Consider the following 25965-nt stretch of genomic DNA (forward strand, 5'->3'; position numbering starts at 1 on the left):
ACCAGTACCTTAACCGTCTCTTCCCGTTCTAACAGTACATGATATCTGTCCACATGAGTCTGCTTTTCTTTCCGTGTCTGGAAATGCTAGTTTAACTTGTCACCTGACAAATCAGCTCTTCAGTTAATTTGGCCAAATCAGATCACTTAAAGCTGTTCACACCAAGAACAAGATATATAATAGCTATGTTAACTATTTATTTTTCACACCAACAGATGATAACGTTCTATTTATTATAAGTGCGTGCTGCAGATATGCAGAAGATATCAATTCTATGGCCACCAAATGAAGCACTGCTGCCTGAACCCATCAGATATCTGCTGTGAAGACTGCATTCATGAACGGCTCTACTGAGACCGCTCAGATGTTACGGCCCATAAAAGCAGATTTCACATCTGAACAACTGCAAGACAGTGGTGGAGGGATTCTTTTGGCCCATACCTCCAACAAGAATCAATGGTAAGTCCAGGGTAACAATTCTAAATTAAAGATATGATATGTTTTTTTTTTATTAATTTACCACACTCTAAATGCATGTTTCATCCCTCAGGACACGTGAGGAAAGCAAAGAGGACCGTCAGAGACACCAGCCACGATTGCGCTCATCGTTACCATCAGGCAGATGTTTTTCCATTTCACGGTGGCAGAGAGCTCAAAGCGCTGCAAATTGAAAAAAAATAAAATAAAGACACCTGCAAATTAAGAAAGCAACTTCCTCAATTTTACAATGCACATGCTGCAAATACTCACGACAACCAAACAAAGACATGCACTGCAAATAAAACTTGTTTGGCTGTATTGGGAGCATTTGCACCACCTGCTGTCAAACTGATGAAAATGTTTTCTTGATTTGCTGGTGCGTTTTGTATTTGCACGTTTTCTGAAGCTGTAGACATTGAGCTCTCTCGGCCACCGTACCACTTCCTACCCTGGAAATCTGTCTCAAAAAAAAAAAAAAAAAATCCCAAAACTTGCTGCTAGATTTTAGAAAGTAAATTACTTTTGCAACATTTAATACCATGCAAATAATTTGGTTAATATTAGGCTGAATTAATTTTAATATACACATTAGAAGCTCTTTCATGGAGTAGATGGGTGGCTCTTAAAAGAGCCTTTGTGGTGTGAGAGTGTCGGGCTGCTCTACTTGGAGCTGGTGTACTTGGTGACGGCCTTGGTGCCCTCAGACACGGCGTGTTTGGCCAGCTCCCCGGGCAGCAGCAGACGCACGGCGGTCTGGATCTCTCTGGAAGTGATGGTGGAGCGCTTGTTGTAGTGAGCGAGACGAGACGCTTCACCGGCGATGCGCTCGAAGATGTCGTTGACGAAAGAGTTCATGATCCCCATCGCCTTGGAAGAGATCCCGGTGTCAGGATGAACCTGCTTCATCACCTTGTAGATGTAGATAGCGTAGCTCTCCTTCCTGGTCTTTCTGCGCTTCTTTCCTCCCTTCGCCGCGGTCTTTGTGACGGCTTTCTTGGAGCCCTTCTTAGGCGCAGACTTCGCTGGTTCAGGCATGATGATGCTGACGAGTCAATGATGAGAAAGAGCCGGACAGAGCCGTTTATTCACGAACCTATGCTAATTTACACAAAGATGAGGATTCTTCTGATTGCGTTTTTACACAGACCACACCCATTAGCTCCACTGTGATTGGACAACTCCGAGTACCACGAGCGGGGTGAGGGCCAATCACAGGCGGTGAAATGATAGCTCCGCCCACCGCTGCATGGTTGAATGGCACCCCCCACCAGACAATGTTTCCTTTGTTTCATTTCCCGCTATTTTTATATATTTTATATATATATATTCTATCCCAAAAGCATCAGAAGCATAAGTAGATCTTTATAAAACATTGCCACATCATTACATTACATATCATTGTTACTATGTATAAAATTAATTCTGAAAAATGCATCACGGTTTCCACACAAATATGACGCAGCAATAATCAGAAATGTTTCTTGAGCAGCAAATTATCATTATTTCTGAAGGATCATGTGACACTGAACACTGGAGTAATGATGCTGAAAATTTAGCTTTGATCACAAAGGCATTTTAAATTACATTTTAAAATATATTAAAATAGAAAATAGTCATTTTAATGGTTATGGTTATATTTCACAATATTGCTCTTTTTACTGTATTTTTGTTCAAATAAGTGCAACCTTGGTGAGCATGATGTTTATTTAAAAAATATTACAAAATCTTACTAACCCCAAACTTGGTTTATGTAATATTTATTTTAAATAGGCTAGTTTGTGCAAGTACATTAATTTAAACTGGTTGTTAAAAGTTCAAATGGATTGTGTTAGGTTCTGTAATTGCTGTTAATAAAAAAATATGGTAAAGTTTCACCTTTAGAAGTACAGCAGCCTGGGAGCCTTTTACAAACATTAACCATGGTTTTATTACAGTTTACCACATTATTTGTAGTAAAACTGCAGTAACCACAAATTTATCAAAAAATAATTTTAGTACTTATGGAACACAATGTTTATTTTTCATGAGGTACCCTCAAAGGTGCATGTTTGTTATTTACCCTTAAAGCATGCATACTTGTATGGTACTAATATGCTCCCTTTTAGGGTAGGTGCACCTTTGAGGTTACTGCCCCAGTAAAGGGCTGAAATACAATTAATTTTATTTCTGAGTGTAAACAAAAAACAAAAAAGCCTATGTAAAAAAAAAAAACATCTAATATTAAGTGAGTATAATTACAGATTATATTTTTTAAATAATTTAAAAGATCAGTTTAGTCAAGGTATCGACGATACTGGGCTTAAAAAATATCGGTATCGGATCGAAAATAAAATAAGTGGTATAGCCCATCACTAATATATATATATATATATACACACAACGCATGCTGAAATATTTTTGTCTTTCTATGTTAATGAAAAGACCTTCACTAGCTGAAGGCACTGCTATAAAGCGCTGTTTGAATGGTAATATTATTAAATATCCTGTAAACATGGTCTCTTTCTCTGAGAGTGTGTGTGGCTCTGAAAAGAGCCGTTGGGTTTGTTCTCCGGATTGAAGGCGTTTATCCTCCGAAGCCGTACAAGGTGCGTCCCTGTCGTTTGAGCGCGTATACAACGTCCATGGCGGTGACGGTCTTTCTCTTGGCGTGCTCGGTGTAGGTGACGGCGTCGCGGATAACGTTCTCCAGGAACACCTTCAACACCCCGCGGGTCTCCTCGTAGATCAGACCGGAGATGCGCTTGACGCCGCCGCGGCGCGCGAGACGACGAATGGCGGGTTTGGTGATTCCCTGGATGTTATCCCGCAACACTTTCCGGTGCCGCTTTGCGCCTCCTTTCCCGAGCCCTTTACCGCCTTTACCTCTTCCAGACATGATTAAGATGCTTTTGGTTCTGTCAGAAACTAATGTGTTATAAGCGCTTCAGAGTAGACTTTTACATTTGCTTACAGGACCTAACTGAAACCAGCTTCCGCGTCTCATGACTACTAGCCAATGACTGAGCAGCTTGTTTTCAAACGGGGCTGTTTGTGTTTCCCGCTCGAAATGCTTTGTTGTGTTTATTACTTTACAATCAAACACACTCTACACTAACACATCAAAATAACATCACAATTTAATTTGTATAAAATCACTGCAACTGGACAACTATCTTACAAATGTAATGTTATATTTTTGTCACTGGTGTTACCTTCTTTGGCAATATTAAAGGCTTTTATGAAATATTGTTTCTCAGAACATAGTTACAGAATAAATGATGAAAATGCAAGAAATAAGGAGCTGATTGATTTAATGTGAGAGAGAAACACACTGAATCAGCAGAGACACATAAGAGCTGATAGACTGATCTTCACTGGAGTTATTCATGAGGAAGATATCAAACCACATGTTGTCAATCATGCTTTACTCACTAAATTAAGAAGCTTAATTCATTTGTATTCTAGTTTTTTACCGTTCCCTAACAATAAAGCAGGTCATATCAGTGACTTCAACTAAAAGCTTCATATGAAATCATGAGATAAAAGAGACAGTGGACTTATGATCCTTTTCTTCACAGATCTTCAGGAAACAGGAGGAAGTTTAGTGATTTTTATTTCTAAATAAATTATTTTTGTTAAACGGTAACACCGGTGACGCAACTCCAGGGGAGCGCTACTTTTATATATTTTATGAGATTTATTCAGCAATTAGGTTATTATTTTTTATGCTATAAACATTATATATTTGATAGCTATGAATACATTGTATTTTAAATTGTAGAAAAAACAGTTTTTGACCTCAAAATAAAGCACTTTCCTTCAGTGCATGGCTGTGGAGACGAGCAGTTTTGTGGCGCTTGGAGTTTTATATAATTAATTAAAAAATAAATTACCACATTAACGGCTCAAGATGTAATTCTTCAAATAACGTTTAATTTTAAAATACAAAGAAATTGTAACCCTAAATTGATTTGAGGGTAATATTTCTGTAAAGGCTAAGGACAGAAAAATGGACATTTCCATAAAATGACTTGTGTGTGTGTATATTGTATATATACACACAGCTCTGGATTCTCGTGGTTATGCCACATGAGACAATTATAGATAAAATATAAATATTATTTGATTGAACTTACAAAACATCTATGTATACATCTGTACATAAACATACATTTTGATTGATTACATCTGCAATAAACCATAAAGAACTGATACAAGTTTGATGTTAGTTAATGAAGTCTATTATATGTGTTTATGGCACGTCTCTAATGAGAGAGAATGGAGGAAGAAAGAAAGGAAATCGCTCTCTATCATGTCATTTGTTTCTTTCTTTTCTTAGATAGGTTATTTAGACTCCCTGGGTATAGTTAGTGCTATGCTTCGTTTGTTGTTTTGGCTTTGACCCGTCCCGAAGAGATACCACAACTGAGACTAAAAAAATACTAAAATAAATTCCCCAGTACAATGTAACCGCAGGTTTCAGATTTCTTTATTTATGTTGTCTTCCCTGACCCTAGACCAGGGTCGTAACAACTAGCTGTAATGACAGCTATCCAATACTGCGCATGCGCGGCAAACATCCACTAGTATTGGATCTGATCCTGCTACGTCATCGTGCAGCGAGGACCTCTTGGGTTTTGGACACAGCCAGTGACTTGCTGCCATCTACTGGCGGTTTTACTTTCATATTTAAATATATAATACATTTTACAGTTATTTAAATAATTTAATATATATTCATGTCAAAACGTAATATTTAGAGCATCAATCTCATAACATTGTTATTATGAATTTAACTGCATTCATGCCGCCTCCTACGCCTTAGTCTGTAAATATATCTAAATGTTACTTGTGTTCCTCTTTGCCACATCTGTAGTGCCAAGATTATTTCTGTTGATACGACTGATTTCATTTGATTCGTAACGCATTCATCCTGGTTCCATTTCAATTTAAATTAATAAAAAAAGCTAATTTATTGACCACACAAGGAAAACAAGGTAAATGTTATACTAAATTATGTAAAATGGGAAAGAAATGCATAAAATATGTTTTGACGGTTGTGTGAGGTTAGGGTTAGAAAATATACAGCTCAGTAAAAACATTAGTCATCCTAATGATATAATAACACGGATCTATATCTGTGTGTGTGAGCGCCTGCTGCTCAGTTATACAATATAATAATTATTTGATGTATAATGTAGATTTGTATTTATTAATCCTCCCCAGATGAAAGCCATGGTCAGGATCAAACGGGATGCAGCTGAGGCAGCAAGAGTAGGGGAAGAAGCTTAAAGGGTTACTCCACCCTACAGTGAAAATTCTGTCATTAATTACCCTCATGTCCTTCCAAACCCGTAAGACCTTCGTTCATCTTCAGAACATAAATTAAGATTTAAAGAAAGAAAGACATGAGTCTCAAACAGTCTCAAAGACTCCAGATGTTTGTGCTTCAAGCCGTCCAAAACAGCAGCTGTATGAAACACTGCACACGTCCTTCACTGAAGATCATTTCATTATATTCACTTTCTAACTATCACTGAAACACACAGAAGATGGTTTTAATATGTTATCAACTTTTACAGTTCAACAAGGCATTAGATTCACACGCGGCTGTGTTCCGGGGCTGATGCTCGCCTTGAGTTTGATCTGACCGGAGCAAAACAAACATTTCCTCGCCGAGTATTTTAGTCTCCACAGAAAGCCGAGAATCTCTGCTTGGTGTTCACTGTGTTTCTACTGCGCTAAACTATTTAATCACTCGAGTTTTGTCCTTAAATATAAGAGAAGAAAACACAAGCGAGGGGCTCGCGGAGGCGCGCTGACACGGAGCGGCGGGTTGAGTCTATGAGGTTCTCATGTGTTGTTTAAGAGCGCAGCGCCGCTCGAGCGCCACTCATTGAACTCAGTGTTTGAAAGACTATTAATCCGCTTCGAGAAATGGCAGAAACCGCTCCAGCTGCAGCTCCGCCGGCCAAAGCGCCCAAGAAGAAGGCCGCCTCCAAAGCCAAGAAAGCAGGTCCAGGCGTCGGTGAGCTGATCGTCAAAGCCGTGTCCGCGTCCAAGGAGAGGAGCGGCGTGTCTCTCGCCGCGCTGAAGAAAGCTCTCGCCGCCGGCGGCTACGACGTGGAGAAGAACAACTCCCGCGTCAAGATCGCCATCAAGAGCCTGGTGACTAAAGGCACCCTGCTGCAGGTCAAAGGGACCGGCGCCTCCGGCTCCTTCAAGATCAGCAAGAAGCAAGCCGAGACCAAGAAGAAACCGGCCAAGAAAGCGGCTCCTAAAGCCAAGAAGCCCGCGGCCAAGAAACCCACTGCTGCCAAGAAGCCCAAGAGCGCAGCGGCAAAGAAGCCCGCCGCTAAGAAATCACCCAAGAAGGCCAAGAAACCCGCCGCCGCGGCCGCTAAGAAAGCGACCAAGAGCCCCAAGAAGACGAAGAAGCCAGCGGCGCCCAAGAAAGCAGCCAAGAGCCCCAAAAAGACCAAGGCCGCCAAACCCAAGACGGCTAAACCTAAAGCTGCTAAACCTAAAGCTGCAAAGCCTAAAAAGGCAGCTCCCAAGAAGAAATAAATCTTCTGTTTTATTCCCCAAAGGCTCTTTTCAGAGCCATCCACTCACTCCAGAGAAAGAGCAAAACACCTGCATTTAGACTCTTTATAAGTAAATTATTATAAGATTGTATATGAGTTTACCTGGACTCACAATGTTTTACAGATTGACTAAATTACATTTAGAAAAAACAATATTCACGTTTATTAACAAACATATTGAAAAACATGTTTACTAAAGTTTTGTGCATTGCTATGTGTTTTAAACTTTATCCAGCACCCCATCACAGTTTCTTTAATATTTTCTGTCATGTGTTTAGTCTAAATGAGGCACAATCGGTCGCTTTGGATACAACTATCTGCTAAATGACTAAATGCAAATGTAAGTCAATTATTATAAGACTATCTGAATTGAGCTCAACTAATGTTTTACATGCCGACCGCATTTAATTTGCAGCTTTAACTTGTTCAATCTGTCTTGCTCTCTTACTGCATTGGTCTCAGTCATATTTTGCACAGACTACATTGTTAAAGCTGAACACTGTCTAATGCTGTTACTGTAAAAAGCACAGTAAACTATTCCTATATATTGCACTACTGATATTTTGCTTAGACTATACATTGTTTAACAATACTATTGTACACCAGCTGTATTTATTACACTGTTCTTCGTTGCTGCTGTTCATACTGTACATATAACCCTACACAGCTCTCCTATTTATATTCTGTTCATACTCTGCTTAATATTGTAGTAACTCCACTGTATATACTGTAAGTTATAGCTTCACTAACTGCACTGATCTGTGTATAAAACACTTTATTCTTGCGCTTCTGCTTAGATTATAACCGTTTAATTAGCTCTGCACTTGCCCTCTTCATAATGACAATAAAGTTCAATATAATCTAATTTAGAAAAAAATAATTATTCATGTTTATTAATATAAACAGCTTTAATGGATCACCAATCAAAATTAAGTAGGTTAAGAACAATATGCAGTGATGCTTTTTGCATTGATATATTTTTAAATTTAATATATTTTTTCTTTAATATTATCTGTCATGTGTTTAATCTAAATGCAGCACAATCGGTCGCGAGCTGTGGAGGCGTGGCTTTGGCGGTGAGTGTTAGAGAAAAGTTCAGTGATTGGTTTAAAATCTTACAAGGCTCTAAACCAATGGGCGACCGGCTCGCTCTTTTATAAACAGAACAGCGAGACTCGCAGCTTTATTATTTCTGTTTGTTAATCGAACATAGTAGTTTAATCAATTAATAATGAGCGGCAGAGGCAAAACCGGCGGCAAAGCGAGAGCGAAGGCCAAGACTCGGTCGTCCAGGGCAGGGCTGCAGTTCCCCGTAGGTCGTGTTCACAGGCTTCTCCGCAAAGGTAACTATGGAGAGCGCGTCGGTGCCGGTGCTCCCGTCTATCTGGCGGCTGTGCTCGAGTATCTGACCGCTGAGATCCTGGAGCTGGCTGGAAACGCCGCGAGGGACAACAAGAAGACCCGCATCATTCCCCGTCACCTGCAGCTGGCTGTGCGCAACGACGAGGAGCTGAACAAACTTCTGGGCGGAGTGACCATCGCTCAGGGCGGCGTGCTGCCCAACATCCAGGCCGTGCTGCTGCCCAAGAAGACCGAGAAACCCGCCAAAGCCAAGTAACCCGAGTCCGGCCTGCTTCTCCAACACAAAGGCTCTTTTCAGAGCCACACACTTCATCTGATAGAGAGAGCTGTCCTTTCTTTCTTCCTCCATTCTCTATCAGGAGAGACCTGCTGTAAACTCATTTAATAGGCTTCATTAACTAACATCAAACTTGTACTTTTATGGTGTATTGCTGATGTAATCAATATGTAGGTTTATGTACTGATGTAGATGTTTTGCAAGTACAAACAAATAATATTTACATTTTATATATAATTGTCTCATGTGGTATAACCACGAGAATCCAGAGTTGTGTATAAATACAGGAGCTGGTCATAAAATTAGAATATCATGAAGTTGATTTATTTCAGTAATACTATTCAGAAAGTGAAACTTGTATATTAGATTCATTCATTACACACGGACTGATATATTTCAAATGTTTATTTCCTTTAATTTTGATTATTATAACTGACAACCAATGAAAGTCCCAAATTCAGTATCTCAGAAAATTAGAATATTGTGAAAATGTTCAATATTGAAGACACCTGGTGCCACAGTCTAATTAACTCAAAACACCTGCAAAAGCCTTTAAATGGTCTCGCCCCTTTTCCACCAAAGCAGTTCCAGGTGCTAATTCAGAGCCAGTGCTATAGCCGGTTCTTAGTTGGGTCGACTGGTGAGCCCTTTAAGAACCGGTTGCTTTTCCATAAGCTAGAGAGCCAATACAGTGCCAGGTCTTACGTCACTGAATACGTTTCATGTTTCGGATCACTAGCGCGCCACAACAGGCATCTGTACAAAGCATCAGCGCCACGCAGATCAATCGGCACACTAAAGCACCGCGAGAGCGATCCAAAAGCATAAAGAGCCGTCTGCTTTCCAGTCGCTCCCGCAGCACCCCGATATGCCTCGCACCGACCGGTCCGCGCAGCGCCAATCTATCCCGGACAAGCCTAAACAAACTATCAGCAATGGCGGACGTTGCGTTGCTATTGATGTTCATGGCTTTGCGAACCTACATCGGCATCCAAACACGGAGAATCAAATGTGTTAGCGTTTAGCTGCTATTTCAAATATGGCGGTCCAAGTTTCTGTTCGTCTTGTTGGTCACGGTAAGCAGTTCTAGCCCAGCAATGTTTTGGTGCTACTTACGAACCGCTTTTCCTGGTTCGGAGCTGGTGCTTTGGATGTCGAAAAACAAAGAACCGATTTGAAACTAGGCTCTGGCTCCGAACCAGCACTGGAACTGCGTTGGTGGAAAAGGGGTATCAGTTTAGTTCTGTAGGCTACACAATCACGGGGAATACTGCTGACTTGACAGTTGTCCAAAAGACGACCATTGACACCTTGCACAAGGAGGGCAAGACACAAAAGGTCATTGCTAAAGAGGCTGGCTGTTCACAGAGCTCTGTGTCCAAACACATTAATAAAGAGGCGAAGGGAAGGACAAGATGTGGTAGAAAAAAGTGTACAAGCTATAGGGATAACCGCACCCTGGAGAGGATTGTGAAACAAAACCCATTCAAAAATGTGGGGGAGATTCACAAAGAGTGGACTGCAGCTGGAGTCAGTGCTTCAAGAACCACCACGCACAGACGTATGCAAGACATGGGTTTCAGCTGTCGCATTCCTTGTGTCAAACCAACCTTGAACAAGAGACAGCGTCAGAAGCGTCTTGACTGGACTGCTGCTGAGTGGTCCAAAGTTATGTTCTCTGATGAAAGTAAATTTAGCATTTCCTTTGGAAATCAAGGTCCCAGAGTCTGCAGGAAGAGAGGAGAGGCACATCATCCACGTTGCTTGAGGTCCAGTGTAAAGTTTCCACAGTCATTGATGGTTTGGGGTGCCATGTCATCTGCTGGTGTTGGTCCATTGTGTTTTCTGAGGTCCAAGGTCAACGCAGCCATCTACCAGGAAGTTTTAGAGCACTTCATGCTTCCTGCTGCTGACCAACTTTATGGAGATGCAGATTTCATTTTCCAACAGGACTTGGCACCTGCACACACTGCCAAAGCTACCAGTACCTGGTTTAAGGATCATGGTATCCCTGTTCTTGATTGGCCAGCAAACTCGCCTGACCTTAACCCCATAGAAAACCTATGGGGTATTGTGAAGAGGAAGATGCAATACGCCAGACCCAACAATTCAGAAGAGCTGAAGGCCACTATCAGAGCAACATGGGCTCTCATAACACCTGAGCAGTGCCACAGACTGATCGACTCCATGCCACGCCGCATTGCTGCAGTAATCCAGGCCAAAGGAGCCCCAACTAAATATTGAGTGCTGTACATGCTCATACTTTTCATGTTCATACTTTTCAGTTGGCCAACATTTCTAAAAATATTTTTTTTTTGCATTGGTCTTAATTGATATTATAATTTTCTGAGATACTGAATTTGGGACTTTCATTTGTTGTCAGTTATAATCATCAAAATTAAAGGAAATAAACATTTGAAATGTATCAGTCTGTGTGTAATGAATGAATCTAATATACAAGTTTCACTTTTTGAATGGTATTACTGAAATAAATCTACTTTTTCATGATATTCTAATTTTATGACCAGCTCCTGTATTTATACAAACACACACACACACACACACACACACACACACACACACACACACACACACACACGAGTCATTTTATGGAAATGTCCATTTTTCTGTCCTTAGCCTTTACATAAATATTACCCTCAAATCACTTTAGGGTTACAATTTCTATGTATTTTAAAATTAAACGTTATTTGAAGAATTACATCTTGAGCCGTTAATGTGGTAATATTTATTTTTTAATTAATTATATAAAATCCAAGCGCCACAAAACTGCTCGTCTCCACAGCCATGCACTGAAGGAAAGTGCTTTATTTTGAGGTCAAAAACTTGTTTTTTTCCACCATTTAAAATACAATATATTCATAGCTATCAAATATATAATGTTAATAGCATAAAAAATTATAACCTAAATGCTGAATAAATCTCATAAAATATATAAAAGTTGCGCTTCCCTGGCGTTGTGTCACTGGTGTTACCGTTTAACAAAAATAATTTATTTAGAAATAAAAATCACTAAACTTCCTCCTGTTTCCTGAAGATCTGTGAAGAAAAGGATCATAAGTCCACTGTCTCTTTTATCTCATGATTTCATATGAAGCTTTTAGTTGAAGTCACTGATATGACCTGCTTTATTGTTAGGGAACGGTAAAAAACTATAATACAAATGAATTAAGCTTCTTAATTTAGTGAGTAAAGCATGATTGACAACATGTGGTTTGATATCTTCCTCATGAATAACTCCAGTGAAGATCAGTCTATCAGCTCTTATGTGTCTCTGCTGATTCAGTGTGTTTCTCTCTCACATTAAATCAATCAGCTCCTTATTTCTTGCATTTTCATCATTTATTCTGTAACTATGTGCTGAGAAATAATATTTCATAAAAGCCTTTAATATTGCCAAAGAAGGTAACACCAGTGACAAAAATATAACATTACATTTGTAAGATAGTTGTCCAGTTGCAGTGATTTTATACAAATTAAATTGTGATGTTATTTTGATGTGTTAGTGTAGAGTGTGTTTGATTGTAAAGTAATAAACACAACAAAGCATTTCGAGCGGGAAACACAAACAGCCCCGTTTGAAAACAGAAGCTGCTCAGTCATTGGCTAGCAGTCATGAGCAGACGTCACACAGCAGCCAATCACAAGCCTCTGCACCTTCATGACATCATAAGCTCGTGGCCAAATGCTTTAAGAGCAGCGCGGAACAAAGTGCAGTATTTTCTACGGTGTTTGTGACTGAGAAAGAAGTTAATCTTCGCGATGGCAAGAACCAAGCAGACGGCTCGTAAATCCACCGGCGGCAAAGCCCCGAGGAAGCAGCTCGCTACTAAAGCCGCCCGGAAGAGCGCCCCAGCCACCGGCGGCGTCAAGAAGCCCCACCGTTACAGGCCCGGGACCGTGGCTCTCCGAGAGATCCGTCGTTATCAGAAGTCAACCGAGCTGCTGATCCGCAAACTGCCTTTCCAGCGCTTGGTGCGAGAAATCGCGCAGGATTTCAAGACGGACCTGCGCTTCCAGAGCTCCGCTGTCATGGCCCTGCAGGAGGCCAGCGAGGCTTATTTGGTCGGTCTGTTTGAGGACACCAACCTGTGCGCCATCCACGCCAAGAGAGTCACCATCATGCCCAAAGACATCCAGCTGGCGCGCCGCATCCGCGGAGAGCGCGCTTAAACCCGCCGCTGCAGCGACACCCCAAAGGCTCTTTTAAGAGCCACCAACACTGCACTGAACGAGACCGTTTCACTGTAATACTGAGTATAAACCGTAGAGATTATCAACGTGCTCGAGTCTTTAATCAACTCTGTCTTCACTCGGTCTTATTCACTCACAATTTTACTACAAAAGAGTTCACACACAAGCAAAAACATGAAATAAAATGTGGATGTGCCACTCTTAATAAACTCTGTTTCGCAATAACACATGTTGCTGTAGATAAATAAAACTGAAATTATCCTGCTTGTAATATGCTTGTGTATGCAGCCAGGTGCAATTATTTATATGGTTAATTTAATAAAGGCTTCCTGAAGTCGGGCCACTGCTGCAGGGTTTAGCTGTAATCAAACACACCTGAGCTTCAGGATCATTAGAGAATCACAGGGAGGTGTTTGATCAGGAGCTAAACTCTGCAGCAGATTGATCCTCCAGAGAAAGATTCGAGGAACCAGATGAAGATTAAAGACACCTTAAATTAAACTAGTCTGATGCTGTGCTCTATTGAAAATATACGTGTTTTCATGTTTTTGAGCCAAAAACGGATTCCTATTTTGTTCTATTTCTCTTTTAATGTTTTATTGTTATTGTCATTGTTTGCTGTGGAAGCTTTAATCACCAAAACAACTGCCTCGTGTTTGAAAACATCTGGCAATAAAGCTCTTTCTCATTCAGATTCTGATTCTCAAGATGGGCGCTAATATAATTTTCCTTCAGAAGAGCATGTTTATTATTATAAGTGATTTACAAAAACAGCAAACAATCACAAAGCAAATGTATTTAAGTTACAGAATAAAACAATTCTAATCGTTACTGCTCTTTTTTCCAAATTATCTCAATAGATTTATAAGGGCTTTAGAAATTGCACTATTATGATATTTAAGACCCATTTATTTTGTATGAAACACAACTAACAAAAAAAGCGGGAATTAAAACAAAGGAAGTTTAGTCACGTGGGCTGATGTCGCTCAAACATGCAGCGGTGGGCGGAGCTATCATTTCACCGCCTCTGATTGGCTCTCGTCCGGCTCGTTGTACTCGGAGTTGTCCAATCACAGTGGAGCTAATGGGTGTGGTCTGTGTAAACACGCAATCAGTAGAATCCGTATCTCTGTGTAAATTAGCATAGGTTTGTGAATAAACGGCTCTGTCCGGCTCTTTCTCATCATTGATTCGTCAGCATCATCATGCCTGAACCAGCGAAGTCCGCGCCTAAGAAGGGCTCCAAGAAAGCCGTCACAAAGACCGCGGCGAAAGGAGGAAAGAAGCGCAGAAAGACCAGGAAGGAGAGCTACGCTATCTACATCTACAAGGTGATGAAGCAGGTTCATCCTGACACCGGGATCTCTTCCAAGGCGATGGGGATCATGAACTCTTTCGTCAACGACATCTTCGAGCGCATCGCCGGTGAATCGTCTCGTCTCGCTCACTACAACAAGCGCTCCACCATCACTTCCAGAGAGATCCAGACCGCCGTGCGTCTGCTGCTGCCCGGGGAGCTGGCCAAACACGCCGTGTCTGAGGGCACCAAGGCCGTCACCAAGTACACCAGCTCCAAGTAGAGCAGCCCGACACTCTCACACCACAAAGGCTCTTTTAAGAGCCACCCATCTACTCCATGAAAGAGCTTGTGTTTCTTAAAGTGATTTGGTGCTTGTTCTGTAAGGATTAATATTACCATTGTTTTTTTATTAATATTGCATTTATGGTTAGGAATCAGAGAATAGGACTTAGTTTAATGTATTGTGTTCCTTTACACTGTTTTGAAGCATTGTAACTTAATAAAACGGCTACCAGGTTATTGTATTTGTCTGGTTTTCGGCCGGTGTCCTGCATTGACTGCAGTCAAAACTGAAATAATGAACAGACTTTGCTGACCGTATGCTTTCTCAAACTTGATCGAAACATTTGAAGCGTTTATTTATTTGATGTAAAAAGTATCAATAGAAGCGTTTTAACTTTGTCAAGGATAATAGAAAGCTGTAAGAACTTCTGTTGTGTTCGTTGATTTAGGAAAATCATTCTTAAGATGGTTTTGTTGGCATGTATCTCCACGCTAGTACAAACCAATGCACACTAAATAAAACTCGTTATGTACTCTTTTGGTTGTTACTACAATTCAATTCTATTAAGACAACTTAAACCTTTCTTTATGTGCAAAATCAGTGGCGAGAGGTTCTTGCACATCAACTGAACATTTAGCTTCCAGTTACCATATTTAATGTAAGATTGAAGAAAATATAATACAAAAGTGTAGCAAGTACTTTATAAGAAGAAATAAAATTGTGGCAAGTAAAAAGTACTATTTATCTTAATATAATCAAGTACAAATAGCTTAAACTGAGTTTTAAATCACTATCATCTCTAAAACACAACAGTAAAATGTACATTGATTAAAATCTGAATTTATATATTTTATAGACAAAAGTTTTTAATACATAATCTGTGCTGATTATTTTTGTTACCCAAAAAGGAGACTTGTTTAGTACCATGTGACCTAATGTATGAGGAATCTGCGTGATGTAAGTTCCACAAAGGCTCTTTTAAGAGCCACCCATCTACTCCATGAAAGAGCTTCTAATGTGTGTATATAATATTAAAATCAGTTCAGCCTAATTAACTAAGGTGATATTAAATGCTGCTATAAAAATTAAAGCGCAAGTTTGTTTAGTTTAGCGTAGTGTTTATCTATTTGAAACATAACATTAGCTAGTAATTGAGCTTGGTGTGTATTTACGTATGTGAATCAAAGTGTTCTAGTGCAATAGGAGCAAAACAAACTTTTTTTTGTCACTCGGCAAAACTTTTAAAGAGTAAAATCAACATCTCTCTGAGGTGAGTTCTATTTTTAAATGTGTGTGGATTTTGTATATAATTTTTCCATGATATCTGGTCTGAAACGACTTCTGCATTTTTTGCATTAGTGGAGGTGCATGGTTCAAATCGTACTTAACTGAACGCCATCAGTTCGTAGCAGTGAATGAAGAGGTATCATATTGATCACAAGTGCAGTACGGAGTACCTCAAAGCTCAGTAGTAGGGCCGTTACTTTTCATGCTTTACATGTTACCCTTGGGAGATATTATCAGGAGACATGGTGTTAGCTTTCACTGTTATGCTGATGATACTCAGCTCTATATTTCTTCACGGCCCAGTGAAACACACCAAATTGAGAAACTAACAGAATGCATAGTCGATATAAAAAAACTGTATAACGAGTAACTTCTTGCTGCTAAATTCTGAAAAAACAGAGGTGTTAATTATCAGACCTAAAAACCCCACATGTAATAACCTAAAACACTATCTAACACCTGATGGCTGCTCTGTCAATTCTTCTTCATCAGTGAGGAACCTAGGTGTGCTGTTTGATAGCAATCTTTAATTTGAAAGCCATGTTTCTAGCATCTGTAAAACTGTGTTTTTCCACCTCAAAAACATATCTAAACTGCGACCTATGCTCTCAACGTCTAATGAAGAAATACTAATTCATGCGTTTATAACCTCAAGGTTAGACTATTGTAATGCTTTATTGGGTGGTTGTTCTGTACGCTTGATCAACAAACTAGAACCAGGAAGTACGACCATATTAGCCCGGTTCTGTCAACACTGCATAGACTCCCCATCAAACATTTTTTATCTTTTCAGTTTACATTATTGACACACAATTTTCCTTTTTTGATATTGTGCAGTTGCTTTGACACAAGTTACATTGTTAAAAGCACTATATAAATAAAGGTGACTTGACACCGCTGCAGCATGAGACTTCAGTCATAATGGGGGAAGTCGTGGCCTAATGGTTAGAGAGTCGGACTCGTAATCCAAAGGTTGTGGGTTCGAGTCTCGGGCCGGCAGGGAACCATGTAACAGGTTTTTACCGTTAAAATCACGATCATTTTTTACAGTGTAGACCTTTTTAAAAAACAATGAGAAAGGCCCTGTTCCTTCAGGTGACTAAAACTGTTTCACACCGAAAAAGCTAAGTGAGTTGTTAGTGGAACAGAGCCTAGCAGCTGCTAACGTTAGCCTAGCGTTGACATTAGCCTAAGCTAACTTCTATTATAGACCTGCTGCCGTTTGAAATAAATAAATAAAACTGTTTTAAACAGGGCTCTGAACCGGTTCAAGGAACGAAAACCGGAAACGAACGAAATTTTGACTGGAACAGAACCGGAAACAGAAACTAAATCAAATTTTATAGTTCCGAACAGAATCGAAAATTTGAAATGGCCATTAACCGGTTAATAACGTTATTTTATCGTTCCATGTAATATTTTAAATTTGCTGTCAACCAATCACGAATTCAAGTTGTACAGACTAAATGTGATGCTGACGCATCCAGGGAGTGAAATGCCGAGTGAGAGAGGTAGGCATCAGTTTCACCTTTAATTTGTTTTTGGAATGACGTTTTTATAGCCTATAGGCTATCCTTAAGTTTAGAGGATTTTTTTGTGGAGAGAAACTAATTACTGTGTTTATTAGGGATGTGCGGGTCTAGTCGACTAAACGGTACAGCTCCTACTATTCGACACTGAAAACAATAGTCGATTACACGAGAGAAAAAAAAAAACCCCAAAAAACATTTTATCATTCAAATTACCATCATTTTAACGTTACATTTTAAAACATTTTAAATAAGTTAAAATAAAACTTTTGAAAGAATACATATAAAAATATTTAAATATTTTTAAAAGCATATCTGGGCAGAAACTACATTTTTACCTCAGACCTCTCATGCCTTGTCTTCAGGTCAGTTGCGGCGAGCTTAGAATGACCACACGAAAGACCTAACGTTAGCTTGGAGGCTAGCCAAAGCTGGACTAGTCGGATACAAAACTTCCGTTTAAACGACAGTCAAATTAGTCGTAGCGCACATCCCTAGTGTTTATAATGTTTGTAAACATTTTTGATTTACCAGCATTTTAGCCTACATCATTTCTGAATATAGGCTAATAAAATGCAGGCTTAGCCTTTGTTTTTTTTTTCCCTCAAAACATTTTATACAAGTAGCGTTTTGTTTTTTTTACAATTTGCAGCAAACATCTTTAAAAAATTATTTAATGTCTTTAAAGCATTAATAGATTTTTTTTATTTTGTTTAGTAGCCTACATTTAGAAATGTAAAACTCTAGAAAAGATGATGCTGTATAGCCTATTAGCGCAGCGGTTAAGATACCATCTCTTTCTGTATTTATTTATTTTTTTTCTTTTTGTGTAAAGAAAACACAGTACTTTATTATTATTAGTATTATTATAGGCAAAGACAATTTTAAAAATAACGGTATTAACAGTTATTTTTTCTACTCAAATCGGTTTCGGAACGGTAATAATACAGAGGAACGCAGGAACGGAAACGTTAAAATATCGATTCTGCTCGGAGTGAACCGATTGACATTTTTTTTAGTTTTCAAGCCCTGGTTTTAAATCATGTTGTGACATCTTCAGCTTTTAGACATGGCTGATGACTGCACTACAAATCAACCCAGTATTGCGTTATGACCATGTTTACCATATTTTTACCATAGTAACTGTTTCTCTACCGTGTCACGTGTAGTAGTCAATGCACAGTAACTACAACATATTTACCATGCGTCTGCCACCATAACTGCAGTTTTACTATGGTATTTGTAGGTATGGTAACCACAGCAATGTTGGTGATTTTACCGTAGTAACTGTGTTTACTGTCTACTCTTTGTGTTTAAAGAACATTAACAGCTTCTATCATGTTTTACTGCATATTTGTTGTTAAAGCACAATAACACAACTCTTAAAATAGTTTTACCACAGTAACTGTAGTTTTACAGTGGTATTTGTAGTTAAAGCAGTAATTATACTGAAGAAATTATAAATCAATATGTTTTACGTCAGATCTCATTCTCCAGCAGCTCTTTTAAGAAATCATCTCTTGTTAAAGCCATCACTTATTTTTCTGAACTGTAATCCATAATGCATTCACACATAGTTCTGCTCTCGCTCTCTTTCTGTGCTTCGAGACATGTTTAAATCTCATAATCTCATAATTTTGACCGATTCTGACAGAAAGCTGCAGGAACTTGATCTCGAAGCTCCCGATGCTGATCCTGAAGAAGCTGAACACATCCTTCAAAGACTCAACCCTTCACAGGTTTTGTTAGTTATATAATATCCTTATTTTGTGTGTTAATAATAACACAATATTTTGGTCACAGGTCATTTTTAACACACTGTCTCAACATGTATTTCTCTGCGTTTCAGCTGAAAGGAAGAGCAAAGGAGGGCCTGTCCTGGGATCTGATTTTGTCTGTATTGTGTGTTTACGGAGAAGACCAATTCTTCCAGTGGTGCGTCTGTGTTGGTCTCAGCAGTACAATAATTCATACAATTTAACAAGTCAGCAAATTCATGCAATATTGTAGAGTACTCGTACAAAATACTACCACTTTTACTCCTGCTGCTGTCACTGGCCATTGCCTCGGCTCTCATGCAGATTGTGCCCATTGTAAGTAGTCAGGGGGTTTATATCAAACTTTATATTGTCCATTTTTTTATTATTAACCTTAACAGATTACCAGTACCTTAACCGTCTCTTCCCGTTCTAACAGTACATGATATCTGTCCACATGAGTCTGCTTTTCTTTCCGTGTCTGGAAATGCTAGTTTAACTTGTCACCTGACAAATCAGATCTTCAGTTAATTTGGCCAAATCAGATCACTTAAAGCTGTTCACACCAAGAACAAGATATATAATAGCTATGTTAACTATTTATTTTTCACACCAACAGATGATAACGTTCTATTTATTATAAGTGCGTGCTGCAGTTATGCAGAAGATATCAATTCTATGGCCACCAAATGAAGCACTGCTGCCTGAACCCATCAGATATCTGCTGTGAAAACTGCATTCATGAACGGCTCTACTGAGACCGCTCAGATGTTACGGCCCATAAAAGCAGATTTCACATCTGAACAACTGCAAGACAGTGGTGGAGGGATTCTTTTGGCCCATACCTCCAACAAGAATCAATGGTAAGTCCAGGGTAACAATTCTAAATAAAAATGTTTTTTTATTAATTTACCACACTCTAAATGCATGTTTCGTCCCTCAGGACAGGTGAGGAAAGCACAGAGGACCGTCAGAGACTCCAGCCACCGGAGCCATGATTGCGCTCACTGTTACCATCAGGCAGATGTTATCACAAACAAATAAATGCACTGCAAATAAAACTTATTTGGCTGTATTGGGAGCATTTGCACCACCTGCTGTCAAACTGATGAAAATGTTTTCTTGATTTGCTGGTGCGTTTTCTATTTGCATGTTTTCTGAAGCTGTAGACATTGAGCTCTCTCTGCCACCGTACCATTTCCTACCCTGGAAATCTGTCTTGTAAATCCCAAAACTTGCTGCTAGATTTTAGAAAATAAATTACTTCAGCAATATTTAATACCATGCAAATAATTTAGTGAAATATTAGGCTGAATTAATTTTTCTATTATATGCACACATTAGAAGCCCTTTCATGGAGTAGATGGGTGGCTCTTAAAAGAGCCTTTGTGGTGTGAGAGTGTCGGGCTGCTCTACTTGGAGCTGGTGTACTTGGTGACGGCCTTGGTGCCCTCAGACACGGCGTGTTTGGCCAGCTCCCCGGGCAGCAGCAGACGCACGGCGGTCTGGATCTCTCTGGAAGTGATGGTGGAGCGCTTGTTGTAGTGAGCGAGACGAGACGCTTCACCGGCGATGCGCTCGAAGATGTCGTTGACGAAAGAGTTCATGATCCCCATCGCCTTGGAAGAGATCCCGGTGTCAGGATGAACCTGCTTCATCACCTTGTAGATGTAGATAGCGTAGCTCTCCTTCCTGGTCTTTCTGCGCTTCTTCCCTCCCTTCGCCGCGGTCTTTGTGACGGCTTTCTTGGAGCCCTTCTTAGGCGCGGACTTCGCTGGTTCAGGCATGATGATGCTGACGAGTCAATGATGAGAAAAAGCCGGACAGAGCCGTTTATTCACGAACCTATGCTAATTTACATGGAGATACGGGTTCTTCTGATTGCGTCTTTACACAGACCACACCCATTAACTCCACTGTGATTGGACAACTCCAAGTACCACGAACGGGACGAGGGCCAATCACAGGCGGTGAAATGATAGCTCCGCCCACCGCTGCATGTTTGAGCGACATCAGCCCACGTGACTAAACTTCCTTTGTTTTAATTCCCGCTCCTTTTTTTAGTTGTTTCAACAGATGGGTCTTAAATATCATAATAGTGTAATTTCTAAAGCCCTTATAGATCTATTGAGATAATTTGGAAAAAAGAGCAGTAACGATTAGAATTGTTTTATTCTGTAACTTAAGTACATTTGCTTTGTGATTGTTCGCTGTTTTTGTAAATCACTTCAGTTCAAAGAAAATGCTAAACAAGCAAATTAAAAAGTAAAACAGAATAAACATGCTCTTCTGAAGGAAATATTATATTAGCTCCCATCTTGAGAAATACGAGGCATTTGTTTTGGTGACTAAAGCTTCCACAGCAAACAATGAAAATAACAATAAAACATTAAAAGAGAAATAGAACAAAATAGGAATCCGTTTTTGGCTCAAAAACATGAAAACACGTATATTTTCAACAGAGCACAGCACCAGACTAGTTTAATTTAAGGTGTCTTTAATCTTCATCTGGTTCCTCGAATCTTTCTCTGGAGGATCAATCTGCTGCAGAGTTTAGCTCCTGATCAAACACCTCCCTGTGATTCTCTAATGATCCTGAAGCTCAGGTGTGTTTGATTACAGCTAAACCCTGCAGCAGTGGCCCGACTTCAGGAAGCCTTTATATTAACCCTATAAATAATTGCACCTGGCTGCATACACAAGCAGGATAATTTCAGTTTTATTTATCTACAGCAGCATGTGTTATTGCGAAACAGAGTTTATTAAGAGTGGCACATCCACATTTAATTTCATGTTTTTGCTTGTGTGTGTGAACTCTTTTGTAGTAAAATGGGAAATTGAGAGTGAAGACAGAGTTGATTAAAGACTCGAGCACGTAGTTAATCTCTATGGTTTATACTCAGTATTACAGTGAAACGGTCTCGTTCAGTGCAGTGTTGGTGGCTCTTAAAAGAGCCTTTGGGGTGTCGCTGCAGCGGCGGGTTTAAGCGCGCTCTCCGCGGATGCGGCGCGCCAGCTGGATGTCTTTGGGCATGATGGTGACTCTCTTGGCGTGGATGGCGCACAGGTTGGTGTCCTCAAACAGACCGACCAAATAAGCCTCGCTGGCCTCCTGCAGGGCCATGACAGCGGAGCTCTGGAAGCGCAGGTCCGTCTTGAAATCCTGCGCGATTTCTCGCACCAAGCGCTGGAAAGGCAGTTTGCGGATCAGCAGCTCGGTGGATTTCTGATAACGGCGGATCTCTCGGAGAGCCACGGTCCCGGGCCTGTAACGGTGGGGCTTCTTGACGCCGCCGGTGGCTGGGGCGCTCTTCCGGGCGGCTTTAGTAGCGAGCTGCTTCCTCGGGGCTTTGCCGCCGGTGGATTTACGAGCCGTCTGCTTGGTTCTTGCCATCGCGAAGATTAACTTCTTTCTCCGTCAGAAACACTGTAGAAAATACTGCTCTCTGTACCGCGCAGCTTTTAAAGCATTTGGCCACGAGCTATGACGTCATGAAGGTGCAGAGGCTTGTGATTGGCTGTTGTGTGACGTCTGCTCATGACTGCTAGCCAATGACTGAGCAGCTTCTGTTTTCAAACGGGGCTGTTTGTGTTTCCCGCTCGAAATGCTTTGTTGTGTTTATTACTTTACAATAATCACACTCTACACCAACACATCAAAATAACATACATTTGTATAAAATCACAGCAACTGGACAACTATCTTACAAATGTAATGTTATATGTTAATTCACACCAGGGGAACCTGGAAACTTCCTTTGTATTTTTTTTTTCCTTTTGCAATAACAAGTATTCTGGTAGTTTTGTAAAATCAGGATTGAACCCTGATGTCACATGGATTATTTTACTGAATCTCCCTGCTGTTTCTGGACCATTATCATGGAAGGACCCTTGCTGTCTATAGAAGACTGTCAGAATTCATCAAAAATATCTTAATTTGTGTTCCAAAGATGAACGACATGAGGGCGAGTAATTAAAGGGTTACTCCACCCCAAAATGAAATCACTTGTCATTAATTCCAAAATGTATCAGGGTGGACCTTTTTGCAAAAACGGAAATGCTCACGTGAATTTGTTGCATTTACAGATAAGGATATATCTATATATGCCCCACAGGGCAAGCCATGACGCTAATGCATTAGCTTGACGCTTAAAATAAAGAATTATCATGTTTTGGGCAGCTTGGATCAGTGCTGGAATTAGATGCGGCCGACTGAAATTGGATGTGTACTTTGGGGAGACCTGACTAATCGATAATGAGAATCATTGTCGATTGTTTTCGTTATCGATAATAATCTATTTTACACAACTAGCGGAAAAACTTTCTAAGACTGACCTCAACACACTTAAAGACCTTTACCATCAACCGGAGTGCATTGTAGTCTTTGACAGTCAGAGAGGAGCACAAACCTAACGACTGAGTCAGTCTGCTACACAACAGACTTAACGACTGCAGGTCACGATTGGACAAATTCTGCAGAACCAAACAAAAGCACTCACAAAAACCTTATGCTCCTGCCCCGACCCGCCACAGACAACACTGTGGAAAACACCGTGCTTTTCCCTATTGATACGTTAAGGTTTGTTGGACTTCTCTAAGTTTGTGCTTAATTTAACAGAAAACATGAACTTTCCTGCTATGTTGGTTTTCCAAATAAAGGCCATAGCAATGTGTCTTGAATATGTTTTGCATTATAAGTCCGATGCCTCTTTCTCTTTGTAATTATTGCTCGAGACGCATTTGTCTTTTCAGTTCCCTTAATTATAACATCTCTAGTGCTATTTTTAAATGTTTAGTCAAGCAACAATATGTTAATTATTTAATGTATGTCTAAAATCAGGGATTAAAAATTGATTGTTTCTAAGTGAAAACAGTAGGCTACTGTTCCCGAGGTTAGAATTAAATAAAACATTAGGCTACTTAGGCTAATAAATTCATGGCAATGTATTTTCCTCATCCATTTGACACAAAACTATTATATATAATTAATATATAATAATTTAATTTCGTCATATGGATTTTTAATGATTTTTTTAAATGAAAAGTTTGTTTTGAAGAATAGAAGAAATAGGCTATTCGTTGTTCCTATATTGGTTATGAAGAAAATTTGTTAGCCTAGCATATTTGTTATTAAGTTGATTTAAAAAATCGTTGTAACAAAATTTAAGAAGTTCATACTTTTATTGGACTGCAGATCAAAATAAAATAATTATTGATATTCTTTAAAATGAGAGAAATCACTGACATAATTTAGGCTACTTTCATCAACTGCAAAAAAACAAACAAGAAACCATTTAATTTGCAGTGTTAACTTATTCATTAAAACAAAGACAAGAAATAAATCACAACAAGAACAATTGATTTTTTTTTCTTGTAATCAAGAAAAATAAAAAAATACTAAATGAATGCTGAATGATGTTTGACAGTGAACACATCTCCACTGCATAACCACATACAATCGCGGGTGTCAGTCGCAAATATTAAACGTTTAAATACATCTTTGTGAAAATGACTGGCAAGACTGGTTCTTGAATTCTAAGATTATAATCTTTAGACACCACACACTATGTGATTTTTCTGCTGACTGCAAACCGCGACTGAGCCAGGAACAGACCCGGTCCGACTGGATCAGCTGCCAGTAATAAATGCCCTTCATAATCGACCTCACAATCGTGTTCTCGGCTTAATGCGGAACATGTAGCAAGGGTTTTTGACCTACAATACACGATGACTTACATTACAATGTAAAAACTGTAATGTCTAAATTCATCCACAATGTTTTTGTCTTTACTGGCCACTTACTGGATTTTTTTTGTTAGTTTTTTAGCCTGCATTTCATATGTTATCGCCAGGATGCCCACATCAGTGCTGTATCCATTATTATAAGGATACAATAAGCACTGTTACATGATATGCAGACATTGCACTGTAATTATTAAGATATACATCATTCTGACAGATTTAGCCTAAATGTCCTTTTGATTGTATCCATCGTGTTCATTTAGATTTAATTGGGGATATTAAATGAATGCCGATCCATTTTGTTTATTTAGATTTAATTTTATTCTAATAAGTGTTGGGTTAGATCTAAAGAATATTATATGTTACTCGTTACTTGAACTTACATACACTTGTTACTTTCTGGCAACAGTAATTAGTTACACTACTAGTTACATTACTATTTCTTCAAGCCCCACATAAGTTGTAACTGTGCATCTTCCACATATAATTCATCTAGAATGTTACTAACAACATATTTCTGTCTCATCATTTGACCAAAATCTACATTGGATCAGTGTCAGAAGTGATTATAAACACTGTGATTAACACTGATATTCAAGTAGAAGTTTTGTATTAATCTCATTTATTGTCATGTTTAGCTTGAAGCTAATTGTAATTTCTCCGTTACCCATATACAATTATATTTCAGTATGTATTTTATCACATCACGTAAACAAAACGATTTAATGTAGCACATGCTGATCAGAGGGATGTGGGTGGGATGAAGTGAAGTGACATTCAGCCAAGTTTGGTGACCCATACTCGGAATTTGTGCTCTGCATTTAACCCATCCAACGTGCACACACACACAGCAGTGAACACACACACACACACACACACACACACACAGCAGTGAACACACACACCGTGAACAAACACAGAGCAGTGAACACACACACACCGTGAACACACACACAGCAGTGAACACACACACCGTGAACACACACACAGCAGTGAACACACACACACACCGTGAACACACACACAGCAGTGAACACACACACACCGTGAACACACACACACCGTGAACACACACACAGCAGTGAACACACACACACCGTGAACACACACACACACACACAGCAGTGAACACACACACACCGTGAACACACACACAGCAGTGAACACACA

The 25965-nt window shown here is 39.6% G+C and overlaps 8 protein-coding genes across 8 annotated transcripts; 4 read left to right on the forward strand and 4 right to left on the reverse strand.

The window, feature by feature from the left end:
• Positions 1–1093: 1093 nt before the first annotated feature.
• On the reverse strand, positions 1094–1515 carry LOC306881629 (histone H2B 1/2-like; the record flags this gene model as incomplete). The annotated part of the gene is made up of 1 exon (XM_079435802.1): positions 1094–1515. The coding sequence occupies one exon, from the start codon at positions 1513–1515 to the stop codon at positions 1141–1143; it is 375 nt and encodes a 124-aa protein (XP_079291928.1). The 3' UTR covers positions 1094–1140.
• A 1528-nt stretch (positions 1516–3043) lies between these two features.
• LOC306869567 (histone H4) lies at positions 3044–3355 on the reverse strand (the record flags this gene model as incomplete). The annotated part of the gene is made up of 1 exon (XM_079416325.1): positions 3044–3355. One exon carries the CDS (start codon positions 3353–3355, stop codon positions 3044–3046), a length of 312 nt encoding a protein of 103 aa, XP_079272451.1.
• A 3041-nt stretch (positions 3356–6396) lies between these two features.
• On the forward strand, positions 6397–7026 carry LOC306874326 (histone H1-like; the record flags this gene model as incomplete). The annotated part of the gene is made up of 1 exon (XM_079424295.1): positions 6397–7026. The coding sequence occupies one exon, from the start codon at positions 6397–6399 to the stop codon at positions 7024–7026; it is 630 nt and encodes a 209-aa protein (XP_079280421.1).
• Positions 7027–8277: 1251 nt separating this feature from the next.
• LOC306879354 (histone H2A) lies at positions 8278–8664 on the forward strand (the record flags this gene model as incomplete). Its single annotated transcript, XM_079432211.1, has 1 exon — positions 8278–8664. One exon carries the CDS (start codon positions 8278–8280, stop codon positions 8662–8664), a length of 387 nt encoding a protein of 128 aa, XP_079288337.1.
• Positions 8665–12465: 3801 nt separating this feature from the next.
• LOC306869175 (histone H3.2) lies at positions 12466–12876 on the forward strand (the record flags this gene model as incomplete). The annotated part of the gene is made up of 1 exon (XM_079415813.1): positions 12466–12876. One exon carries the CDS (start codon positions 12466–12468, stop codon positions 12874–12876), a length of 411 nt encoding a protein of 136 aa, XP_079271939.1.
• Positions 12877–14102: 1226 nt separating this feature from the next.
• Positions 14103–14491, forward strand: LOC306881779 (histone H2B-like; the record flags this gene model as incomplete). Its single annotated transcript, XM_079436055.1, has 1 exon — positions 14103–14491. One exon carries the CDS (start codon positions 14103–14105, stop codon positions 14475–14477), a length of 375 nt encoding a protein of 124 aa, XP_079292181.1. The 3' UTR covers positions 14478–14491.
• Positions 14492–20421: 5930 nt separating this feature from the next.
• On the reverse strand, positions 20422–20840 carry LOC306874337 (histone H2B 1/2-like; the record flags this gene model as incomplete). Its single annotated transcript, XM_079424303.1, has 1 exon — positions 20422–20840. The coding sequence occupies one exon, from the start codon at positions 20838–20840 to the stop codon at positions 20466–20468; it is 375 nt and encodes a 124-aa protein (XP_079280429.1). The 3' UTR covers positions 20422–20465.
• Positions 20841–22036: 1196 nt separating this feature from the next.
• On the reverse strand, positions 22037–22447 carry LOC306870553 (histone H3.2; the record flags this gene model as incomplete). Its single annotated transcript, XM_079417879.1, has 1 exon — positions 22037–22447. The coding sequence occupies one exon, from the start codon at positions 22445–22447 to the stop codon at positions 22037–22039; it is 411 nt and encodes a 136-aa protein (XP_079274005.1).
• Positions 22448–25965: the final 3518 nt, after the last annotated feature.

This window comes from Barbus barbus (assembly GCF_936440315.1).
Source record: "Barbus barbus genome assembly, chromosome: 1".
Taxonomy (NCBI): Eukaryota; Metazoa; Chordata; class Actinopteri; order Cypriniformes; family Cyprinidae; genus Barbus; species Barbus barbus.